This window comes from Phalangium opilio, unplaced genomic scaffold (assembly GCF_054372755.1).
Source record: "Phalangium opilio isolate 3A_F unplaced genomic scaffold, DU_Popi_V2 ptg000003l_1, whole genome shotgun sequence".
Lineage (NCBI taxonomy): Eukaryota > Metazoa > Arthropoda > Arachnida > Opiliones > Phalangiidae > Phalangium > Phalangium opilio.
This window is the reverse complement of record NW_028324145.1, coordinates 10,764,923-10,785,404: the sequence shown is the minus strand read 5'-3', so window position 1 is coordinate 10,785,404 and position 20,482 is coordinate 10,764,923. Positions and strand designations below refer to the sequence as shown.

The window sequence follows — 20,482 nt, the reverse complement described above, 5'->3', positions numbered from 1 at the left end:
CTAATGCAGTTGTCGCAAATGTAACTACAGTTTCAGGACAGAGATAAGCTTTTCAAACTCCATTTCGAAAATATTGCAGCTCAGACAATGAAGCGAAAAATTAATTACGTAGGATTGTTAATTGTTTTCGGTATTTCTACCGTTTTCGCGAAATCACCAGAAAGTACTTTGACGAGGGCGGAAACTAGTAATTATCAAACTATAAAAATAAATATTTAATTATTTACTGGAGCCGAAATTAATTTTGTTAAAATATTAAAAAAAAAAAAAAAAGATTTTTTCAGGCAATTTGCTCAATTGCAAGAAGCGGAAAACAACTTACTGAGAACGTACAACTCTTATTTGATGTCCCATTGTACCGGGGGTGGTGACGAAGGTCAGAATATTAAGTTGTTGAATATTTTATAGTCATTGGTATTAAACCAAAAATTCATACGGTAGCACTAAACAATTTCGGAGGTGATAATAGTCAACAACTTAGTCCCCGACCTTTGGGACCCCGTGACTTCCATATAGTTCCACCTGGACCAACTAGGGAACCTCAACAACCTAGTCCCCGACCTTTGGGTCCCCGTGACTTCCACATAGTTCCACCAGGACCAACTGGACAGCCTCAACAACCTAGTCACCGACCTTTGGGTCCCCGTGACTTCCATATAGTTCCACCAGGACCAACTGGACAACCTCAACAAGAACACCGATCCTTGGGTCCGAGAAACTTCCATATCGTGCCTCCGGGTCCAACTCGTGATTACGCCCATGTTCTACCAACTGTTCCACCTCATTTACTAGACAACCCTCCGACTAACACGCCTCCTAGGGGTCGTCCTTTGGGTCCCAGAGATTTCCATATCGTTCCTCCTGGACCAACCTTGGATCCGACTCTTCGCCGTTCCAGTTTTGGTCCCCAAAATAGGCAAATAGTACCACCAGGTCCCGGTATGAATATACCGGATATAATGCGTCCAAAAGGAAGTGATGATTTTGCTGGATGTGGAAGGTGCATACCTGGTTTACCTGGTCTGAAAGGTAAGTGATTTAAGTCAATTAAATATAATTTGAAATGCGCCGTAATTTAATGAGTCATGTTTCATTGTAGGTGATCGAGGAATACCAGGATTACCAGGAATGATAACAGCAGTTCCAATTACTACTAACTATATCACAGAGCTTATGATAAAAAGAGGGGCAATTCTGTGTGAGCACCGATACCAATGCAAGTCATAAGAAAAAGTAGAATTAAAAATTGCACTAATCGATGATCAATTTAAATCTTATCTCTTACGGGAAAATGCTTCAATTCGTAAAAAGCGTCTTCTGTAATTATTTTCTCATTAATTAAATCTCTTTAATTCATATTTTTACAGCTATTAAATACACTCATTTTTTAATTATTATTTATAAATTTATATTCTTTTAAATATTTAAGTAAATATATTTTTCTTGCAATATATTTAATTTATTTTCAATTAAGTCTCTCGGTAGCGCCTTATCAAAACGGGAATTTCTAAGATTGTCACTTATTCTGTGGACAATATTCACTTTGAAAAAAAAAAACAATCACCCTTTCTTATATCGCCGGAAATGCCAAAAATTAAATTAATTCTTTGATCAAAGGCCTTTTAAAATAGTAACGCGTATTTCTTCTGTAGGACGGAATATGACACAATATTTTTTTTGAAGAAAAAAGATTAATATTAAATATTCTCCCTCAATAACGTCACCAAAAATTAACGGTAATAAAAAATAAAGCTGGATGGATTTTAGGGTTCAATATGTCCTTTCAACATCCATTACTTCCGTTTTAAACGATTGTCCATCTCCAGTTTGATGATCATTAACTTCAGACGAGTCTCTCTGATCACCGGAAGTTTGGTGTTGGTGTAATCTTTGGACGGAACTAGTTCCAACTCGCATATGTTGTTGCTGTTGCTGTTGTTGATTGTTCAATAAAGCTTGCATAGCTTCGTTATCAATAACAACGTGTTGTTGTCGATTATGGGAATGTTGTAGTACAACGTTACCGGAAGTGACGGCGGCAACTATTAATTCCGATCCGTCGTGTCCTCCGGATTGGTGGGATTGTTCTAAAGAATGATAACCAGCTTCGGGTGAGCTCGAAGCCGAAGAGACCGAAGTCGAACTTGTCACGACGTTAGACTTCAAAACATTAAAAACACTTTGTTGTATTTTACAGTCCATCCGATAAACAATATCAAATGGCTTCACACAGAAATATCACATGTACGGGTACGGGTACGGGTACGGGTAGACGAAAAGCTCGAAAGTACTATCCCATTGGCGCGCTTACTTCGTTTTGAGGAAGGCCGTGTTGCGCGGAGACCATGGAAGGATGAGCGTGCGATTGAGACAATTGCAGATCTTGAACCATTTGTTGCTGGTGTTCGAGTTGGCTCATACCTTGCGGCATTATTGGACACAAATTCGGATTAAAAAATAGTCCAGAGGCATCTGCCACGCGAAATCATCCAAAACGAATTAATACAAATTATGAAGGAAACTAGCGTATTATATACCGTAAGTTTATATATAAACTCGGGCGAAAATGTAATTATATTTTGATTTTCGTCGACAACTAGTATAAACTTAGGGTTATAATGGTACGGAAAGGTCATATTTGAAAGCCAAGACGTTGAATACAGTAGAAGAGTATAATAAACACATAGCAAAATTAAGCCGATTCATGCTTCAATATTTGGACAAATTTGGCCCCAATCAAAATAACTCTTGAAAATGATTTAAAAATCTGAAATTTTTTCATAGATTTGAATTTAGTTTAATTTAATTTAATTTACAGATTTTATAATTTTTCTAGGAACTCTATGGGAAATAACTCTAAATTAAATCCCTTTAAGGTTATTGGGATCGGGGCCGGTGAAAGGTCACTCATATCACTCAAGCCTTTTTCGGTGGGATGAATCCCGTTACCTTCTTCGTAGTAAAAGTTTCCGTGAGCTTGATGTTGGGAGTCAACGGCGTTCGCGGACATCAGAGCCTGACCGTTACACATGGACAGCGCTTTAGCCACATAATCGAATAAAGCGCTGGACTTACTAGTAGCGGTAGGCTGCGATTGGTTGTCGGACATGGCGCCGAGTAACATCTCTTCGAGCAAATTGTCCATCTTGATTTGACCTTGGGTTTGCGCCAATTGAATCAGAGTGATCATCTCCCATTTGATCGATTGCAGAACGGGGACCGTCAAGAGAATCTCTCCGAATCGACCACGTCCATCGTACTGTCGATCGGTCGTGAAGTCTTCCAGCATTAATGTAACTTGACGACGTAATTGTCGAACTTTTTCTTGCTCCGTTAGGCCTCTCACATCTGAAGACAAAAATGTTACGGTTAAAGCATGACGCGTACGACGTACTTCGGGGGAAGTAATAAAATTTGGAAACTTACTCGGATCTAGAAAGACTATCGCTTTGAGAAGAGCGATTTCGGTATCGTTGACTTTGAGAGATCTTAAAGTTTGGACCAGTTCGTCTAGAATACGAGTGGCAATGCGACACACGTCACCGTGCCCCTGATGACGATGTATCACGTGGTCATTACTGAGCAGAAGGTAATCTTCCTCTCGAATAGAGCGGCGTGCTAAACCTAGCAACAAATGATCTCCGGAATGAGCGCGAATGAGAGCCACCTGAAACGATTCCAAATTGAAGCCAAAAAAAAATTAAAAACCACCCTTAAACTTTGACATCTCTAGTTCCCTCCACATACCTGGTCGTCTAACTTCAACTCCGTAATGGCTGGAATTAACTTAATCCATTCCACAATTCCCCTCAGTTGTTGTTTGATAGCTTCGCTTATGCCCGTGATTGAGGCCAACTTCTTTTCGCCGTACATTTGACACGGTCCATCGGAATCGGTCAAAAAGTTCTGTGGAAATTGTAAAGTCTTCGTTCGAATAACGCGTTAAATCTAATTGAATTCCACCATAATACGATTGAGAATAATACCCTACCTCGAATCTGGCTTTTAATTCGGCCATGAGTAAAGATTGCACGCTGATTCCCGTAGTGTTTAATTGTTCGTCAAAGCTGGGTGTTCGAACACTGATCCTATCCCGTTCATTTTGAACCGCTAATTTGAAGAACAAAATTAGAATAGATCGTTAAGAGACCCGAATTCCATAATCAAAATGCGATATTTAAATAATTAAAGATCATAAGTTTGTGGCAACTTATTCTCAATTAAGTTTTAAATTGCTGTACTGATTCAGAAGTTCAAAGTTTCTTGAACCTTAACTTTTCTATCAAAAAAGGTTGTGTCCCTATCTTTAAAGCTTTGAAACTAAAAAAACTTGAAATGTAAATTTCGAAACAATTAGGATAAAAATCGCTCGATTGACTTAAGTCTTTCCGATGACGATTCTAACGGAAAAAAGTGTAAATTTTAATCTATCCGGCTGGCAAACTTTTATCAAATATTTAGTTTCAATGTCAAACTATAAAATGTAGGAGCATCTTGAAATCTTTCACAACTTGATCACGAGTACAATTACGAAGGTAAGTTTAAAATTGTAAACCGGTACTAACCTTGACTCTTCATGCCGGCTTTGAAACACTTCCTTAACCTGCAATAGCGGCATTGATTCCTCTTATCTTTATCCATGACACATTTCCTATCGAATCTGCAAGAGTAGCTATGCTTTTTCCTGACGCTCCGACGGAAAAATCCTTTGCATCCGTCGCAACTGGGAGCGCCGTAATGTTTTCCCGTCGCTCTGTCGTTACATATGGCGCAAAATTGGACCTGAGACTGAGGAGCGTGCTTGGCGAGAGCCGCACCGGGGCCGAGAGCAACCGGTGGAGAACCCAGGTTTCTCGTGGAAAGACCCTCGCCCGAGCCTATCCCGTCACCGTGGAGACTGTTCGGATGCTGTCACGGAGAGAAAGAGAGGGAGAGATCCGATGAGAAAACGGAGAGAGAATTGAAAGGATGGAGAGACGCACGCCTCGGCCGAGGAGAGGACGAATATCAAAGTTCAAAAAGGAAAGGGCGTTCCATTGTTCAAAAAGCATTGTACGTTACATATAGCCAAGAAAGAGGAGCGTATCCAGAAGGAAAGAATGACACAATCAAGCAATTTTTAATCTTACCTGTTTGACGATTCCCTGCTGGCTGTTTAGAGGATGCTGTTGAATTCCTTGAAGATTTGAAGGGTGTTGGCCGTGAGAGACTACTTGTAGATTATTTGCCTGATGTTGTTGCGAAATCTCTTGCATGCTATTTGAATGTTGCTGGGGAATTCCCTGCGAGTTGTGATGCACTTGCGAGTAATTGTCACCGCCATCATCTCCTAAATATTTCGGAAGCAAATTTGTAACGAAAAGGCAAATAATTAGTCACCAAATATTTTGGTGAAAACAATATTAGCTCGGTGTAGCTACACGGTTAATCTACTTTAAATATTTACGTACAAACACGGTACAATTTAACATTTCATAATGGTTTTTGGACAAATAAGGGGTATTGATTAATTAAAAAGTAAATTTTGACCGTTTGCAAGTCGCAAACAAGGTTATCTATTCAAGTTCTTCGAACTATGTTCTTTGAACTATATCGTGTTCGAAAGTTGAAAGAGTGATAATGTTCTATTAGGAAATACTCAAAAAAATTACTCATTCTTATATTTGAATAGGTTCCGAGGAAATCTAAATATGACAAGCAAATTCCGATTAAAGTGTATTTAAATATAATTTAAAATTATCTATTAAAAGGTTCAAAACATGACCATCACCATACCCCCTTCTCATAAATAAATTCTTTATTTTTCTTATGGATTATTACATTCTCCTATACGCTAAATTAATTTTCATTAAACGCGATTAACTTAATAAGAAAATAACGCTCTTACCTTTATCCGATTTAAACACCTGCATGGGTTGACCGTGTATTAAACCTTGCAAATGCTTTTTACCGTTGACCTCATCCATATCCATATTAATAAAAGAATTCACGTTGAGGAAATGGGGACCAGCGTTGGTAATTGGATCGTCGTGTGGTCCGTTTGTATTGTAATGAGTTTGGTAACGATGGTGTTGACCGGAAGCGGTACTGGCGATAACTTGTTGATGACCACTACCGAAATCTTGACTGGTGGACACGTCGATACCGTAAGTCGCACTTTGATCATGCGGATGACCGGACCGATTAAATATTATCAAATCCGAATGATCAGAGGTTCTCTGCGAAAATTTGAAATTTCAGTCATGTTATTTTTGTTTGTTTTCTTTTTTTGTTTTTTAGTTGTTTTAAAGTTTCTTGAAATATATGTATTTTCTCATTGTCTATACGGGGGTCGAAAGGTCAATTGAAAAATAAATCGCGGATCGAACTTTGCACGGAAAAAATACATTTCAAGTGTACAGAACAAATAATTTGACGAGTTCACAGGGTACGATCCGATATAGGAGTGCCCTATAGGGGCAAAGGATACCTTATTTTACTAAAGCGATAAAATAGATATAAAAAGACCGCTTTTGGATTTTCCCAACTCATTCTGAACTTTTGGGGTCCATAACCGGCGATGGGACACTTTCTAGACAATAGTAAAGTCTGTCCTACCACGATGGTGAAATGATTTCAACATTCGCTAAAAACAGACGTTCAATCTCTCCGTGGTCTAGTTCTTAATACAGATTGAAAGGGTTAAACACAACTATATATATATTCATTGTTAAAAGAACAATGTTTTAATAAGTTTTCTATTTTAAACTGGATCAATACTCGCAAAAGTAAGTTGGATTTTTTGTTCTCAAATTTTTCAAAAAATGGGGTAAAGCAAATTAGAAGGGGATTTAAGAAACGGACTGGAAAACGGGTACGTCAACGTGCAGCACTCGAGACGTTTCGAAATTTAAATTTTTTCAGTTTTAATTACTCGAATTATTGTACGATTTAAGTTTAAATTGAAATATTACTCATGTACACGTTTTTCAGTCAATTTCTTCAATCAAGAATTCGTTAGCGTTTGTATTAACAATTTGGAAGAATAGCTTAAGTCTTTAGTACAGCTAGAGATGTGAAATTATAGTAATTTTTGAAAATGGTAATTTACCGGGTAAATTAGCGAAAAATTACCAGTAAATTGCCGATTAAAATTTTGGAATAATAAAAATTACCGTAATTTATGGTATTTTATACTTCTACTGGCTTATTACCGCGGTAATTTATTTAATTTACCGGTAAATTACCATTTTAAAAAATACGGTGAGATATAAATCGGCAATTTACGCGGTATTCGGTAAATTACCGGTAATTTAAGGACGGTAAATTACCGACTCACATCTCTAAGTACAGCCAACCTTTCATTCATACTTGTAGCGAAAATTAATAGGCTTATGTAAAGAGCTTATCGGCTACGTTTTAATATCAAACTTTTACTTATGGGAAGAGGTATTTAAAATTAAGACTAGCCTTGAAAATGTAGGCAAATATGAGTTTAGAATACTATTCTTTAAACACTAATAAAGTTATGTTTAAATGTAATAAACATTTCTTAAACTTCAAATCCGAATGGAATAGAGTATGAAACTAACTATCATCATATAGACCGTTATTTTAACCAGTAAACTATTCTTTCTTTATAGGAAATAATGATTATGAACGAGTCTCTTACCTCATTATCCCGATGGAGCAGTATCTCTTCGCTGGACAGTTGTCTTCCCGAGTTATGAAAACCTCCCAGTTGAACTTCTCCCGGCGGAGAATTTGACCAATTATTTAAAATGGGATTAAACCTCTGATGGTTACTGTAGTTGGTGTTGTAACCCGCTGTTTGTAGTGTATTGTTGACTAGTATACGCGTCGTGCGATGTTCCTCGGTGTATTGAACGCTAGTTGTGGCTATTTGAGATTGTTGAATGGCGGGAAAAGCCGTCAAACCGTATCTATTCTGATCCACCGGCGGAGAATTACTGTCACCTTCCCGCGAATTTAAACTGAGAGACGGCGAGCACTGATTGTGTCGCGATGAACCCAACTCCGGTGAAGAAGAGCTGGTGTTTGACTGTCCGTTAACTATGCCGTTAACCATTCCATTTTGTCCAATATCTTTAGAAATTAACGGGAAAATAATTGAATCCAAATGCCGTCTTAACTAACTAAGTAGTCTCGATCGAGGGGTCAATCAACCTCAGATTACGGTACATTGGGTAACCCGTTTACACTGAGTGATTAGCCCCTCGTTCTTGATGTAAAGACTTAAAGGTAAGTGGATATGATTCAGTTACGTATAGGTTAATTTAAACTACAGTATTGTTAATCAGACTTAAAAGGGGAAATTATTTGGTTAAACGTACGAGATGAGCTAGCAATTTTAATCAAAGACCATATAGAAGTTCACGCATAATAAAACTGTTCTAAATAGCCTTTGCTTCAAATTAAAATATAACTACAAGCAGCTTGGTGCGACCAGAAAAATCAAATCAAATAAAGATTAAAAGGAATGAGATGTTAATTCCGCGTATCAAAGTATTGGACCTTCACAATCTCATGATCATGACGCTAATTTTTATTAATGAACCCAAGAGCGATGGGTGATCAATACCCTCGTCCATGATGTTAGATAGGTTAATATCAGTTTAACAACAAAATGAACTTACACAGTCCAGTAGATTATTTTAAAATTTTGATGTCTAAAACATACAAGGCACTAACGTCAAGAAAGTAAGTCAAACACTTACAGTTAAGTTGAAATAAATTTGATAAGGTTAAATATATATATTTTAAGTATAGCTATATATTCTTTGAGATGCTTGGATTTGGTCCGAAATTCCTTTGAAAACTCTGCTTTCTACGCTAAATCCAGTCCACGACCAAGCCGCTCAAAGATAAAACAAGACTCCCTGAACTTCTCTCCGAGAATAACCATAGATTCTTAAAATATAATTTCTCAAAATTAACTACTTAAACTATATCGCTATCGCAGCACGCACTTGGGGACACTTTTGAGATATGCCTATAACAGCTCGATCAGTATAATTTCACAATATCGCGTCTCTTCACTTTGTCGCTAAGCCCATGTTACTTAGCGCCTTGGTAACACCATGAGATCTATGAAGTTTTTTTCTGGTCGTACAAGAAGCTAAGAACCGTACAACCTTTGACTATTTGACCCTAACAGCAATTAGCATAGTGTAATAATTATGATTTAGGTAGTAAAATTATTAGAAAAAGTATATTTACCATTGTTTTCCGTGTGGTAGGTGACAACGTGAGCGCGCTGTTGATCTTGATGGTTGCGATTAGCAACAGTGACGGGCACTAGCTGCTGTTGGCTTTGTTGTTGTTGAAGTTGAAAATCACCGTATTCTCCGTTACCCAACATGGTGCTTTTCCTCTTTATTTTTAGATATATTTTTTTTTTCTTTACGATTTGCGATAGTCTTGTATCTGCATTACCCGTAGTCGCGGGTACAAAGTTAAAATGCCGAAATTTTCACTCGTATAGGGAGGGTAGAACTTGGTTTAGTTCAGTTTAGCCGTTTTAATTTTGTCTATTTTTCCTCTCAAAGCGAAATAAAAAGAAAAAAAATCAAACTCTGACCCCTTAAACTAAACCAAAAAAAAAAAAAAATAAATAAAAATAAACCGTGTTCGCACTTACGGTGGTTTCTATATATAAAATTTGTAATCTAATGTTACTTTGTAAAATGATTTAAATTATCTGGATATTAAAAATGGTCTATAGCCGGGTACTTAATCACACAGTGGGGGAAATTAAAACGTGCACGATGATGGCGAGTTCCAAAGTTAAAACAAAAGGCTTAAAATAATACAAAAAGACGTTTAAAGTCTAATTGTTGCACGGGGGTACGATAATCCATCGAGCAAGGATAAACACGTAAAGTCTTTTTAAAAAGTTACCGTAAGTTATTCAGATGGGGACGCGACGCGTTTGCCTCCACATTCAGTGCATGCAATCTCAAAATATCTTATCCCAGGTTGTTTAAACCGGTAGAAAAAAATTCAAAGGGAGAAATATACCCCATAAAGGGTAAAAGTCTATTTTTTTATATTACACCCCAACTGATGGGATGTTTCGCGAATTTTTTTAACTTCTATGATGATCTTTGAATATGATGAACCGCAGGGGAGAGATTTTTCCTCTCTCGTAGTTCCAATGGTCCCGAGATGGTTCTGAAGATGAAAGGTCGTTCTCGGGATGACTTTGGGGTACAGAGTCGATCTTGTTGGAAATATATATAAGGGCAGAACCGATACACTCGCCGAGCTATTCCGCGAACTTTCCCGGTAAGTTTTAATCCAGTTACCGTCGCGTTTGGTTCGCGTGGCGGTTTTTGACTTAAAATCGTAAACCCCGTTAACGTTACTTCAGCGGCGCGTCAAGTACCAACTGATATATAAGAATTAGAGCAAGCGCACAGTGGATATTTACCGTACAATCGCGACAGGGCTAAATCAACATGATTCGCCGGCAAATGCCTTTGTAAGAGTGTTAATTTTTTGACTAAGGGCGATTCTTCGAATTCAAGGAATTTTTGGCAAACTTATTTGCTTATCGAGATAAGGGAAACAAAGCCGCGGTAGGGGGATGACAGAGATATCTCGGACGGTATCACTATCATTCTATAGTTTACTTAACGTTTTGACCCCCCTTGGTGACTCTATAACGCGGGACAACAACATTGACCACGGAGAAGAAGAAATAATCGTGCGGTTTAAAATATTAAGCGTGCTTATGGCACCTTTTAATTCTTACCAATTTTTAGAGCTGCCGCATGCGGGATTGGTTTGAAATAAACACTCAGCAACCAGCGTGATTTGCTTTAAGGTTTGCCGTTGTTTACGCTATGTAAATGTGCACCTATCTATCTTTCTAGTTATTTTTTTGTTTAATTTTTTGCTCGTGGTTTTAGCATCACTTCCCCCTCCCCCCTTTTTAAAAAAAAAATGCATATTTTAGTACAGACTAAAATGGGGGAGAAAAGTACGTTAAGGTTTATTAATTCAGTGCTACGGCAAACCCATTCACGCCTTACGTAAGGTTAAATTTTCCACGCTTTGAGAGAATAGGGGATGACGAGACTAGCTCATTTTCGAAGTGGTCTATTTTGTAGAAAAAGGGAGGAGAATTTAGTTTATCATAGGTCTTTTCGTTTAGAGGTTCAAGCTAGTTCGTTCAAGGCTTTATGTTAAGTGTATTTAGGATTGGGATAAGGGGAGAAAGGTTATTGGGTTTTTGAAAGCTGAAATGGCTGTTATTAGGTGGGTGTGTGAATAACGAGACGCGGGAGTTTTAGGGTTTGAAGCCTGAACACGAGCCGATTGGAGAACCACCAAAAAGGCGCGAGTCTGTGGTCGGGAAAGGCGATTTGTTGTGACCGTGTTTTTTGAAGAGAGAGATGGGGGGAGGGGAGGCAACGAAGGACACCCTTGTTCTCAACCATTGGGAGGTTCTCTCAAAAACCACCAAGATTATAATCAACACCCTTTTCTGTGATTTCCATCCCTCCGTTTTCATGACGCGCACCTTAATGAGGTTTTTTTTAAATAAGCGAGTTTGAATATTTTAAAAATTCAATAATAATATTTAATGATTTTTATAGAATATTGTTTTGACCACGTAAGCCAACGCTCCACGTTGTCGATAAATTAGCGTAAACGTTTAGTCAACGTTGGCAAATAATTTCCGACACTAATTGCCTAATAAATAAGTCTTAAATACTTAATTAAGTCTTTTAGATTTTTCTTTATGGAAGACAATAAAACCCTCATTGATATTTAATGGGGAATTAAAAGTTTATCCAAGCCACTCGCCCAAAGGCTAAAAATGGAAGAAAAATTTAATTTAATCCATTTTTTTTAATATTTTGGCTTAAAATAAATAATTGAATATTGAAATGAAAAATTTAATATATAAATAGTTTTCAGGCTAGGAGGATCAATACCATTTACACAAGGAGACCAGGCAACTTTGAGGACAAATGTGCTGACTATTTTGTCATTCAAATAGACTGGCCTCCTTGTGTAATGATCCTAGCCTGAAAACCATATATTTAAATTTTTTAACAATTAAAATTATTTTAATACAAATTAAAGAATAATTAAGATATTTCAAATTTATAATTGCCCTCCTTTACACCCATTTTAATTTTAGGTTACTGGTGATATTTTTGATGGTAAATAATGACTCACATTTGCAAGGTTCGTGGAAAAGGCAAAAATTGCTATAATGTCACATTTGCATCAAGATTTCTTTCAAAAAAATAAAAAGAAAGAAGAAAAACACGGGATCCCCAAGATCTCTAATTTGCCACAATGGTCGCATATATAAAAGGGGCCCCATTCTTATCTCTGGTGGTGGTGTTTTGAGGAATTTATTTATATCTTAACAAACGATTCCTGAATTCTCACAATGACCAACCCTCCAAGATACACAGATAAAAAGTAAATATCAAATGTTATCAGCATATATTATGTTTGTTTGCTTTTAAAGTTTTCAGTTCTATGCGGTGAGATATTTTAAATAAAAGCAGAACACTGCATTCTTTTCAATCAAAGCGTGTCAATGTTAGCAAATATTTCTCAATATTTTATCTATATAAAAACTTTTCTTTGGAAAATTTTGGAAAATACGTGTTTAAGATTTAAGGAATAATAAAAATAGTAATTTCCTGTGTTCTATAATATTATATAGGTTCTTTCAAAAGGGGTATATAATTATAAGACCGAAGCATAACCAAGTGAATGAGATCTTGGTATATAACTAATTTTTATGGGGAATCAATTAGGAGTCGAAAATGTAACTTCAATGAAAGGGGTCAGTGTTTACAAGTTAAGATTGATAGAGTGTTTTTCAGATGATCCAAACCATGAAAGAAAATTTGAAATAAACTCATTCTATCATGAATTCAAATACACCGTTTCGCAATTTTAGCAAATATTTTTCACTCTCTTCAAACCATGCACAATCTGACATTGAAATTATTTACTTAAAATCCTTCAATTTCTATACAGCACGGGATTTAAAATCTGACTGCGAACAGCGCTAAATATAAGCAGAAATAGCCAGATTTTGGGAAGAGGGGGGGGCATAAAAATTGGCTTTTATCAGCTGACTGTTACCATGTCAAGAGCACGCACGTGGTTGTTGTATACATATACACGAAGCTCTGTTTTCGCCCCGTTTGTTTGACAAACAAAAATCTTCAAGTTCTGTATAGGGCTATCTTTTGTTTTTCTTTATCAGGGATTATTTTCTTTAGGTTTTGTTCTTCAACTTTTCTCAAAAGAAAAACCGTTAAAATATAAAGAGACCAGTGACAAAAGCACCGACGATTCAAGATGGAGATTCTTTTTGGTCAAAGCCGTATATTAGATAGCTCCACTTTTACGAACCTTAAAAGTCATATTACTAAATGTTTTGCATCCTCATAGACATAAGAGGGGTATGACACTACAATGAGATTGAATATATAGTGTTCGAACAAGTGTTACCATTAGTTCATAAGAAATGATCCATAAGTTTGTCACTGGTTACTAGGAGCTTGTCATGAAGTGAGTGAGGTAGGTCATAGATTCGAGGTAAAGCGACGTCTGGTGTATGAGGCGCTGTCAAAGGCTTAGTACAGACTAAATAGTAAGATGGACTGCAAAACAGAGTGTAGTCGTTCTCGAACTAGCTCGAGCTGTAAGTCTCTAGCATTACGAAGTATAGGTAGTGTCATACTTATGGAATATATCTTATAAACTTATGGTGTTACTTAGTTAATTAACTATATAATTATTAGCCATTAAAGTTAAGGTCATTTGGGAATAAAAATTCTAGCACTCTAAATTTTCCAGCAACACGTGAAGGTTAAATTTAGTTAGAAACTACCGGACCCCTCTGCACGAAACTTCAAACCGACCACCGACCCTCCGATATCCGTCGTTGGGTTGTAAAATGGGCGCGAAAATATCGTAAACCGAGTTGACCTCTCGATCTTAAAGATTTGACCCCTGAATCACTCGTGCCAAGCATTACCAACATATAGAACCCTTATTTACAGTTGTGCACGTGGTCTGAGAGGGCTATTTGGTTTCCAAGTAAAAGTGTTTTAGAAAATGTTTGTTTTTAGAACATTGACGCGTTAGGATTTTTATAGGCGAAAGGAAATTATAAGTCGGGTTAAGTTTCGTTTCGGAATTCCGCTCGCAAAAGCTAATAGGTTCTATCGTCTTTCATTTCGTTGGAATGTTTCTGGGCTGAATTAAGAGATTTCACGCTATGTGCAGCCTAAAACAATAAACAACAATGACCTAGAACCGGCTCAAATGTAACTAATCTGGTCAAAATTTACCCTAAGTAAATAAACGACTAAAATGTGAAAAATTGTAATTAAGATTCTATAATTTCGAAATAAATATTCACAGTAATTCATGGAAATTTCCATGAATATCGAAACCTCTCCACGAATATCGTATCCATCCCGGATTAAAAAGCCTGCAGGATGACAATTCTTGGACGATTTTAATAAATGCCTAGCTTATAATACGAACTATCTCCTAACAATTAACGTATGGATATTTTTCCTATCCCTTGAAGGGTACTTTTTACATTTCAAAACAGGATCCTACTCCGAAAAAAGAATCTGATCTTAATAAGGCGTGAATTAATTCCAGATGGATTCTTCTATTCGAGCTAACCATATTTACTTTTAATCTAAAACTAAATACTTTGTTTGTTTTTTTTAATTTAATCCCTCATTTGAAGTAAGCATTTATTATTAATTTCAGCCATACCACTTAATTGCTTTACTTTGACCCTTAGGTACAAGAAGAAAAAATTATGAGTAACCCTTTCATTTAAGAATAGCAGCTTCACCTTCTAACAAGTGGACTTTTCGGTCAGCCTGCTTCCAGGCTCAATTGCGAAAACATTGAATATAACTATAAATATATTTTAAAACATCAATGCACTGTACCACCTTTTATTTTAAAACACCATTCCGTGTATTTAGGCCTACGGAACGTAATACAATTTACGCAATTAAGTCTAATAGCTGATGTCAGCTATATTCATTATTCTAGAAGAAAAGTTTTCCGTAAAGTAAACCCTATAGTTTTTCCAAGTTTTCGCCGTTGCATTTTTCTCAGGAAATCCCAGACGGTGGAGGCGAAGGAAATGGCTTTTACGTGCCATCTTGGACGTTTCGCGAGAGCCAAATATTATACCGTGGTACCATATTGGTTAGCTTTCTCTTTACAAAAAAGAAACAACTCCCCAATCTTTCACCCTTTCATTTTCGCCCACCTTAATTCCTTTTAAAAACCGACACTAAGCCTAAATTGCCTTGAAATATTTCAAATTCTTATAGTTTCAATTCCACGTGAATCGTGTTTGTTAAATTAAAATATCTTCTTGTAATTAGTGGCAAATTATATCGCCTTAAATGTATAATTATATGTATCATAAGTACGACACTACCTATACTTCGTACTGTTCGAGAACAACAAGCGAGAATTGACTAAACTCGGTTTTGCAGTCTATCTAGGTCCTATTTAGTCTGTACTAAGCCTTTGACATGCAGCGACTCACCAGGCGTCGCTTTACCTCGAATCTATGACCTACCTCACTCACTTCATGACAAGCTCCAGTTTGTAACCAGTGACAAACTTATGGTGAACATATCTTATAAACTTATGACGTATTGGTTTCGAGTTAAAACGGGGTGAATTACATTTTAAAAACGTTTTTTTAAAAAGAATCACGTGACGTTTCGTTTCCGGGGATTGATTTATTTCAACTAATGTCTAGCAGGGTTCTAGACGAAGGTTATATCTCTGTTTAGGGCCCCCTTAACTAATTTATGGTGTACAAGTCAGTATATAGACATACGTGGCGGTCATTTGAGACCATTGAAATCTTGGTGTTTTTTTTTTTTAATATTATTTTACAATATTTTTTTCCCTCTAGGCTTAGCTTTGTTTGGGTTATAGGCATAATTCATTGGTTAGCGAGTAAGACTTCGATTTCATTAAATTTCTTAACACGTCATAAACCTAAAGGTGTATCTTGGATTTCGCGCCAATTTTATGGCTAGGAAGAAATGAATTATCTTGAAATTATTATCTTTATCAGTAAACTTGGATTAGGATTACGAAATACTTTGTCTTATCAATATATTTTGTTTAGGGATGAAAGGGAGATGAGTTTTACAATGGCAAATACACACCTTTCTACGTCTATCGCAACTGAATTAGTGTAGTTTAAAATTTTAAATCAAATTTAAGATGGAAAGTAGTAGTTTTTTCAAATGTACGCTTATTTCTAGGTTTGAAAACGCGTCAGAAACGTGTAAAGGCATAAAATATAAGCCTAAACCGGAAGTTAATTTTCGTTCAAATCGCGACTCGGTCAATGGGCCGCCTTACTTTTGTTGATTCACGTTCAAACAACAATCGAAAAAAAAATAAAAAAGGAAAAAACCGAAAAATAGGCTTAGTATTTTCTAAGACAAACTAAAACCGTAACAGGGAGCATTACCAAAGATGGGCCTTATTTGTCCATTAGTACAGTTATACGACATACAAGTTACACAAACATGCGTGACAATCACTCACCCAGGATTAGTTGTTCATCGAGCTCGTTAGAATTGTGCATATTTGCAGACGAATTGGTGACAATGACTCCTGAAGATGAAATAGACATTGATGATGTCACTGGAATCTGATGAGATGAACCAGCAGCCTCAAGAACTGCCCTGTTCATCATCGAAGAGGAGACAATAACCTGAAATGACCTTTACATCAGAAGTTGATAAAGTTAACTATAGCTAAAGAGATGGGGAAAAAAAAATCAATCGTCTGCGCCAGGTTTAGCACGTGTAAACATATCATAGTGATAGTTGGGGGTAATTGCATCTGAATTCATGATAACGTGGAATAAAATGGTTACCTCTGAAACTAAAGTCGAAATAGAAGCATCCACGACGGAGGCTTCGCTTTGATGATGTTGATTATGGTCACCTTTGACCTCTTGTCCGGTAAGTTGTCTTACGGCTATTAAACGGTCGCCATGTTGGACAATCTGAAGTTGTCCGTTCATATTCTGGTTAGCGGACAGCAAAACTTTAAATAGAAAAAAACAAATAATTATTATTTAAATTTTCAAAAAGCAAATTAAGTAGTTACACACACACACACACACACCTCTTTGGGGTATATTATTGCCTTGATTATTTGAAGCCGTCGTCTGCAATTGGTTAACCATTGTGTTGCGAATCTGAGTGTCATTTGTGTTAACTTGAGAGAGTTGACACGACGAAGGTGTCATTTGATGGTTGTTACGTTGCATTTTTGCGTGAATGTTTTAACGCAATTGCCACGCTGCACTTGCTTGATACTAAATCAAGTAAATCAAACTTTCTAGCAATTATCGCAATTTTAGTGTTATTTTGAGCGTACAATACTGGTGGGTTTTCTAAGGTCAAAATGTAGGTTACATTATCACGCAATGGTCAGTAATAGAAAAAAAAGTCCGGAATAGACCATTCCACTAATTCCATTCGTTGCATCTTGGCGCCTTAGAAATAACCTAAGAGGGAAACCTCCCACGTGTGTGCTTTGCTTTGTTTGTTATTAATGAAATGGTCTATATTCACGTAACAAATATTTGTATACGTGTGTACTAATGTTAAAATACCTCAATGAACATTGCAACATTTTTTTCTTTAACTTTAAATCTTGTAAATTAAAATTAATTTAGTTTCCATGGTACAATGTAGGTGTAGAAAAATATGTTCGTAATTGTATCTCGCGTCTCCTTAGTGAAACTCTAGACCAAAATATAAACTAATTCGAATGAAAGGTAAGCAAACGCGAGCGACTGAAAGTCTATACATTAAATCTTTGATTAAAGGGAGATCAAAACGCTATCAATAAATTTAATCAAAATGGCTTCCCGAACGAAAAAAAAACCAAGCAATCATCATTCTTATAATGAATAGTATTGAAACGAAATCTCACTTTCAGTAACGCTGTTAATCCGTCTCCTCTTGGATCAGTCCCGGGGTCAAATTTCACAATTTTTTTTTTCATCCCATCAGGGAAGGGGTCGAAGAGCGAAAAATCCAGCGGTACCTCGGATAAAATGGCTCTTTGGACTCGTTAAACTCGGTTGCGTCCGAAGGGCAGAATGAGCTTGTCGTTTATATAATTGCTAGCTAATGCCGTTGAGAGAAGATTTGCCTTTCGGGAGTAGAAGCGGCGGGCGCAATCATAATTCGATCCCGACCTAAAGAGCTTCCAATCAAAATCTTTAACGTCCCCCCTTTTTCGTCTAGTTTTTTTTTATTTATTTTACCAAAATCGCTTCTCTTTTTCTACTCTGAACGGTTCTAGCGCGAGAAAAAAAGAACAACCACCTACCTGTTGATATGCGGATTGTAATTGTAATGCACCATAATTCAGAGGGGGGAAGGGAAAAAGTAAGTTCCGGACTGCACCAGAGTGTACCGTTCATCCAGTATATTCAATCTTGGGTGTAGAACTATAGGTTCTGAATTTCGACGTCGGTGCGCTTCTGGGGGTAGAAAATTTATTACACGTGATGTTTGGTGTTTCATTTATTTTTCTTTTTTACGGAAATTCATTGGAGAAATACGGGGTATGTGAAATATGTATTTTTATAGAATATATCGTATTTTTAACTAAATTTAGTTGAAGTATTTAGTTATATAGTGCTTTTTCTTGTAAATAGCCTAAAAATAGACTTAAAATAATCATCCACGCTGGCACGCTTGTCATAAAAAATGAGAACCAGCATACTTAGTTTAAATTGTCAATTTTCGATTCGTATTTTTAAGATACAGTTAATCAAAGTCAATTATATCTAATTTCATATTATTTGAATATATATTATTCATTTAATTTAATTACCATAAATTAACTCTAGGGTTTTAATTTTAATTTGATCCATCATAAAAAAAAACACATTTATGGGGAAAAAAATGTATGGTGAAATTTCAGATAAGTGGTGAGTAAAGTTCAACTTTTTATCTATGACGGGGTTATCTAGCCGCAAATGAAAAGAAGTAGAGCTAGAGACACGGCGCTGATAAGAAATTATCATAGTAGAGGGTAGATTTAATGCTAGGAAGAAAATGCTTAGCAAAAAATCAACATCTATATCGATGTGTTTTTCGAGTGGACTGAAATATATACCCTAAAACCGGCCTAACCTAACTATAAGCAAAGACAATGTAGCGGTATTTGGGGAATTAGGGCCTCGTTTAAGCCTATTTCTTAAGATATGTTTTGTTGTTTATTATGACCAGTCATCTATAACTCTAAATACAACGCGAGCCTCGACGATATCTTCGAAAATCTGAATATCATCGTGAAAAAAAACCTAAGCTCATAAATTTGTAACTTTATGGTAGGTGCATAAACGTTTCCTAAAGGGGAGGTGTAGTGTTGTAGTCAAAGGTAATATAAAAGATTATTCTTCATAATACGCACCACAGTCGACCTTAGAAACTTATCTAGCGGCCATTTTAAAAGATGGAGTACAGGGAATAAATGGTTTCCTTAGTGAGCGAGTAGTACTTGAGATTACAATTTCACTTTTCAAAACCTACTTGTTGTGGGTGAGTGCAGATTTCATAAATATAGATGAAATAATGTAGTGTAATATGTTTCACATCGTTTCATCCTCCCTTTTAAACTTATACCCGGAAAAGGAAGGGCGAAAGTGTGAAAACTTGGCTATTTTTATTCAAAGCCCACAGGATGACATGATGTGGTTGCAACTTAAGTATATTTCACGCTCCAAAAAGAGGTATCAATTCATTACTAACTCATAAATTAAATCAAGCAATTTATGCTAAATACTCAATAAAACAAGCAGTTTATGCTAAAAACTCAGTAAATCAAGCAGTTTATGCTAAAAACTCAGTAAATCAAGCAGTTTATGCTAAAAACTCAGTAAATCAAGCGATTTATGCTAAAAACTCAGTAAATCAAGCGTATTATGCTAAACACTCAGTAAATCAAGCAATTTATGCTAAACACTCAGTAAATCAAGCAATTTATGCTAAAAACTCAGTAAATCAAGCAATTTATGCTAAACACTCAGTAAATCAAGCGATTTATGCTAAGCACTCAATAAATCAGGCGATTTATGCTAAGCACTCAATAAATCAAGCAATTCTTTACTAACTCAAGAAATAATTCAAGCAATTTATGATAAACAAGCAATGCTTTATTAGTCGCATTCATGCAATTAACAAAACAGAATAACATATTAAAATCTATTAAATAAAATCTCGACATTGAGCTTAATAAAAATAAAGAACTAAAAGGGCATAAAATAGAATTTAAATTATTTAGTGTCGATAGTGATCTCAGCGTTGTTGTTAGTTACCCGTTCCACATTGAATAATAATCGAAATATAGCCTATATTAAGCCTAAAAAGGGAAAGAAAGTTAAGCCTAACGTACC

The 20,482-nt window shown here is 36.2% G+C and overlaps 2 protein-coding genes and 1 long non-coding RNA gene across 18 annotated transcripts; 2 read left to right on the top strand and 1 right to left on the bottom strand.

The window, feature by feature from the left end:
- The first annotated feature begins 64 nt into the window (after positions 1-64).
- On the top strand, positions 65-1,397 carry LOC149717788 (uncharacterized). Its single transcript, XM_089840708.1, has 4 exons — positions 65-187; positions 275-376; positions 442-1,029; positions 1,100-1,397. Exons 1-4 carry the CDS (start codon positions 88-90, stop codon positions 1,225-1,227), a joined length of 918 nt encoding a protein of 305 aa, XP_089696834.1. The 5' UTR covers positions 65-87; the 3' UTR covers positions 1,228-1,397.
- Positions 1,324-18,144, bottom strand: LOC149717786 (uncharacterized). 5 transcript variants are annotated; one of them, XM_089840702.1, is made up of 12 exons: positions 18,007-18,144; positions 17,191-17,383; positions 16,937-17,109; positions 16,603-16,771; positions 5,130-5,329; positions 4,566-4,908; positions 3,992-4,110; positions 3,748-3,924; positions 3,427-3,667; positions 2,950-3,348; positions 2,312-2,472; positions 1,324-2,160 (listed from the first exon to the last, which is right to left on the bottom strand). In XM_089840702.1, exons 2-12 carry the CDS (start codon positions 17,333-17,335, stop codon positions 1,771-1,773), a joined length of 2,517 nt encoding a protein of 838 aa, XP_089696828.1. In that variant the 5' UTR covers positions 17,336-17,383; positions 18,007-18,144; the 3' UTR covers positions 1,324-1,770. The 5 variants fall into 5 exon arrangements, with proteins under 5 accessions (XP_089696828.1, XP_089696823.1, XP_089696826.1 ...); XM_089840697.1 differs by lacking the exons at positions 16,603-16,771; positions 16,937-17,109; positions 17,191-17,383; positions 18,007-18,144 and adding exons at positions 5,888-6,218; positions 7,652-8,085; positions 9,220-9,361; XM_089840700.1 differs by lacking the exons at positions 16,603-16,771; positions 16,937-17,109; positions 17,191-17,383; positions 18,007-18,144 and adding exons at positions 5,888-6,218; positions 7,652-8,085; positions 9,220-9,361 and having other exon boundaries at positions 3,076-3,348.
- Positions 6,305-15,711, top strand: LOC149717787 (uncharacterized). Of its 12 annotated transcripts, XR_016367844.1 has the most exons (6): positions 6,529-6,767; positions 7,623-8,241; positions 9,240-10,708; positions 10,767-10,828; positions 12,155-12,201; positions 12,272-12,557. It is a non-coding gene; the product is annotated as an uncharacterized LOC149717787 (long non-coding RNA). The 12 variants fall into 12 exon arrangements; XR_016367841.1 differs by having other exon boundaries at positions 12,155-12,557; XR_016367843.1 differs by having other exon boundaries at positions 9,240-10,828.
- Positions 18,145-20,482: the final 2,338 nt, after the last annotated feature.

Bases quoted from the DNA above. Each gene is read 5' to 3' on its own strand.
- LOC149717788 (XM_089840708.1), top strand. From the start codon at position 88: ATGAAGCGAAAAATTAATTACGTAGGATTGTTAATTGTTTTCGGTATT. The intron at 377-441 runs GTCAGAATATTA...TTCATACGGTAG, and splicing joins TACCGGGGGTGGTGACGAAG to CACTAAACAATTTCGGAGGT. The intron at 1,030-1,099 runs GTAAGTGATTTA...GTTTCATTGTAG, and splicing joins TGGTTTACCTGGTCTGAAAG to GTGATCGAGGAATACCAGGA.
- LOC149717786 (XM_089840697.1), bottom strand. From the start codon at position 9,361: ATGTTGGGTAACGGAGAATACGGTGATTTTCAACTTCAACAACAACAA. The intron at 6,219-7,651 runs GTAAGAGACTCG...AAATTTTCGCAG, and splicing joins TGCTCCATCGGGATAATGAG to AGAACCTCTGATCATTCGGA. The intron at 4,909-5,129 runs GTAAGATTAAAA...TCTCCGTGACAG, and splicing joins AGCAGGGAATCGTCAAACAG to CATCCGAACAGTCTCCACGG.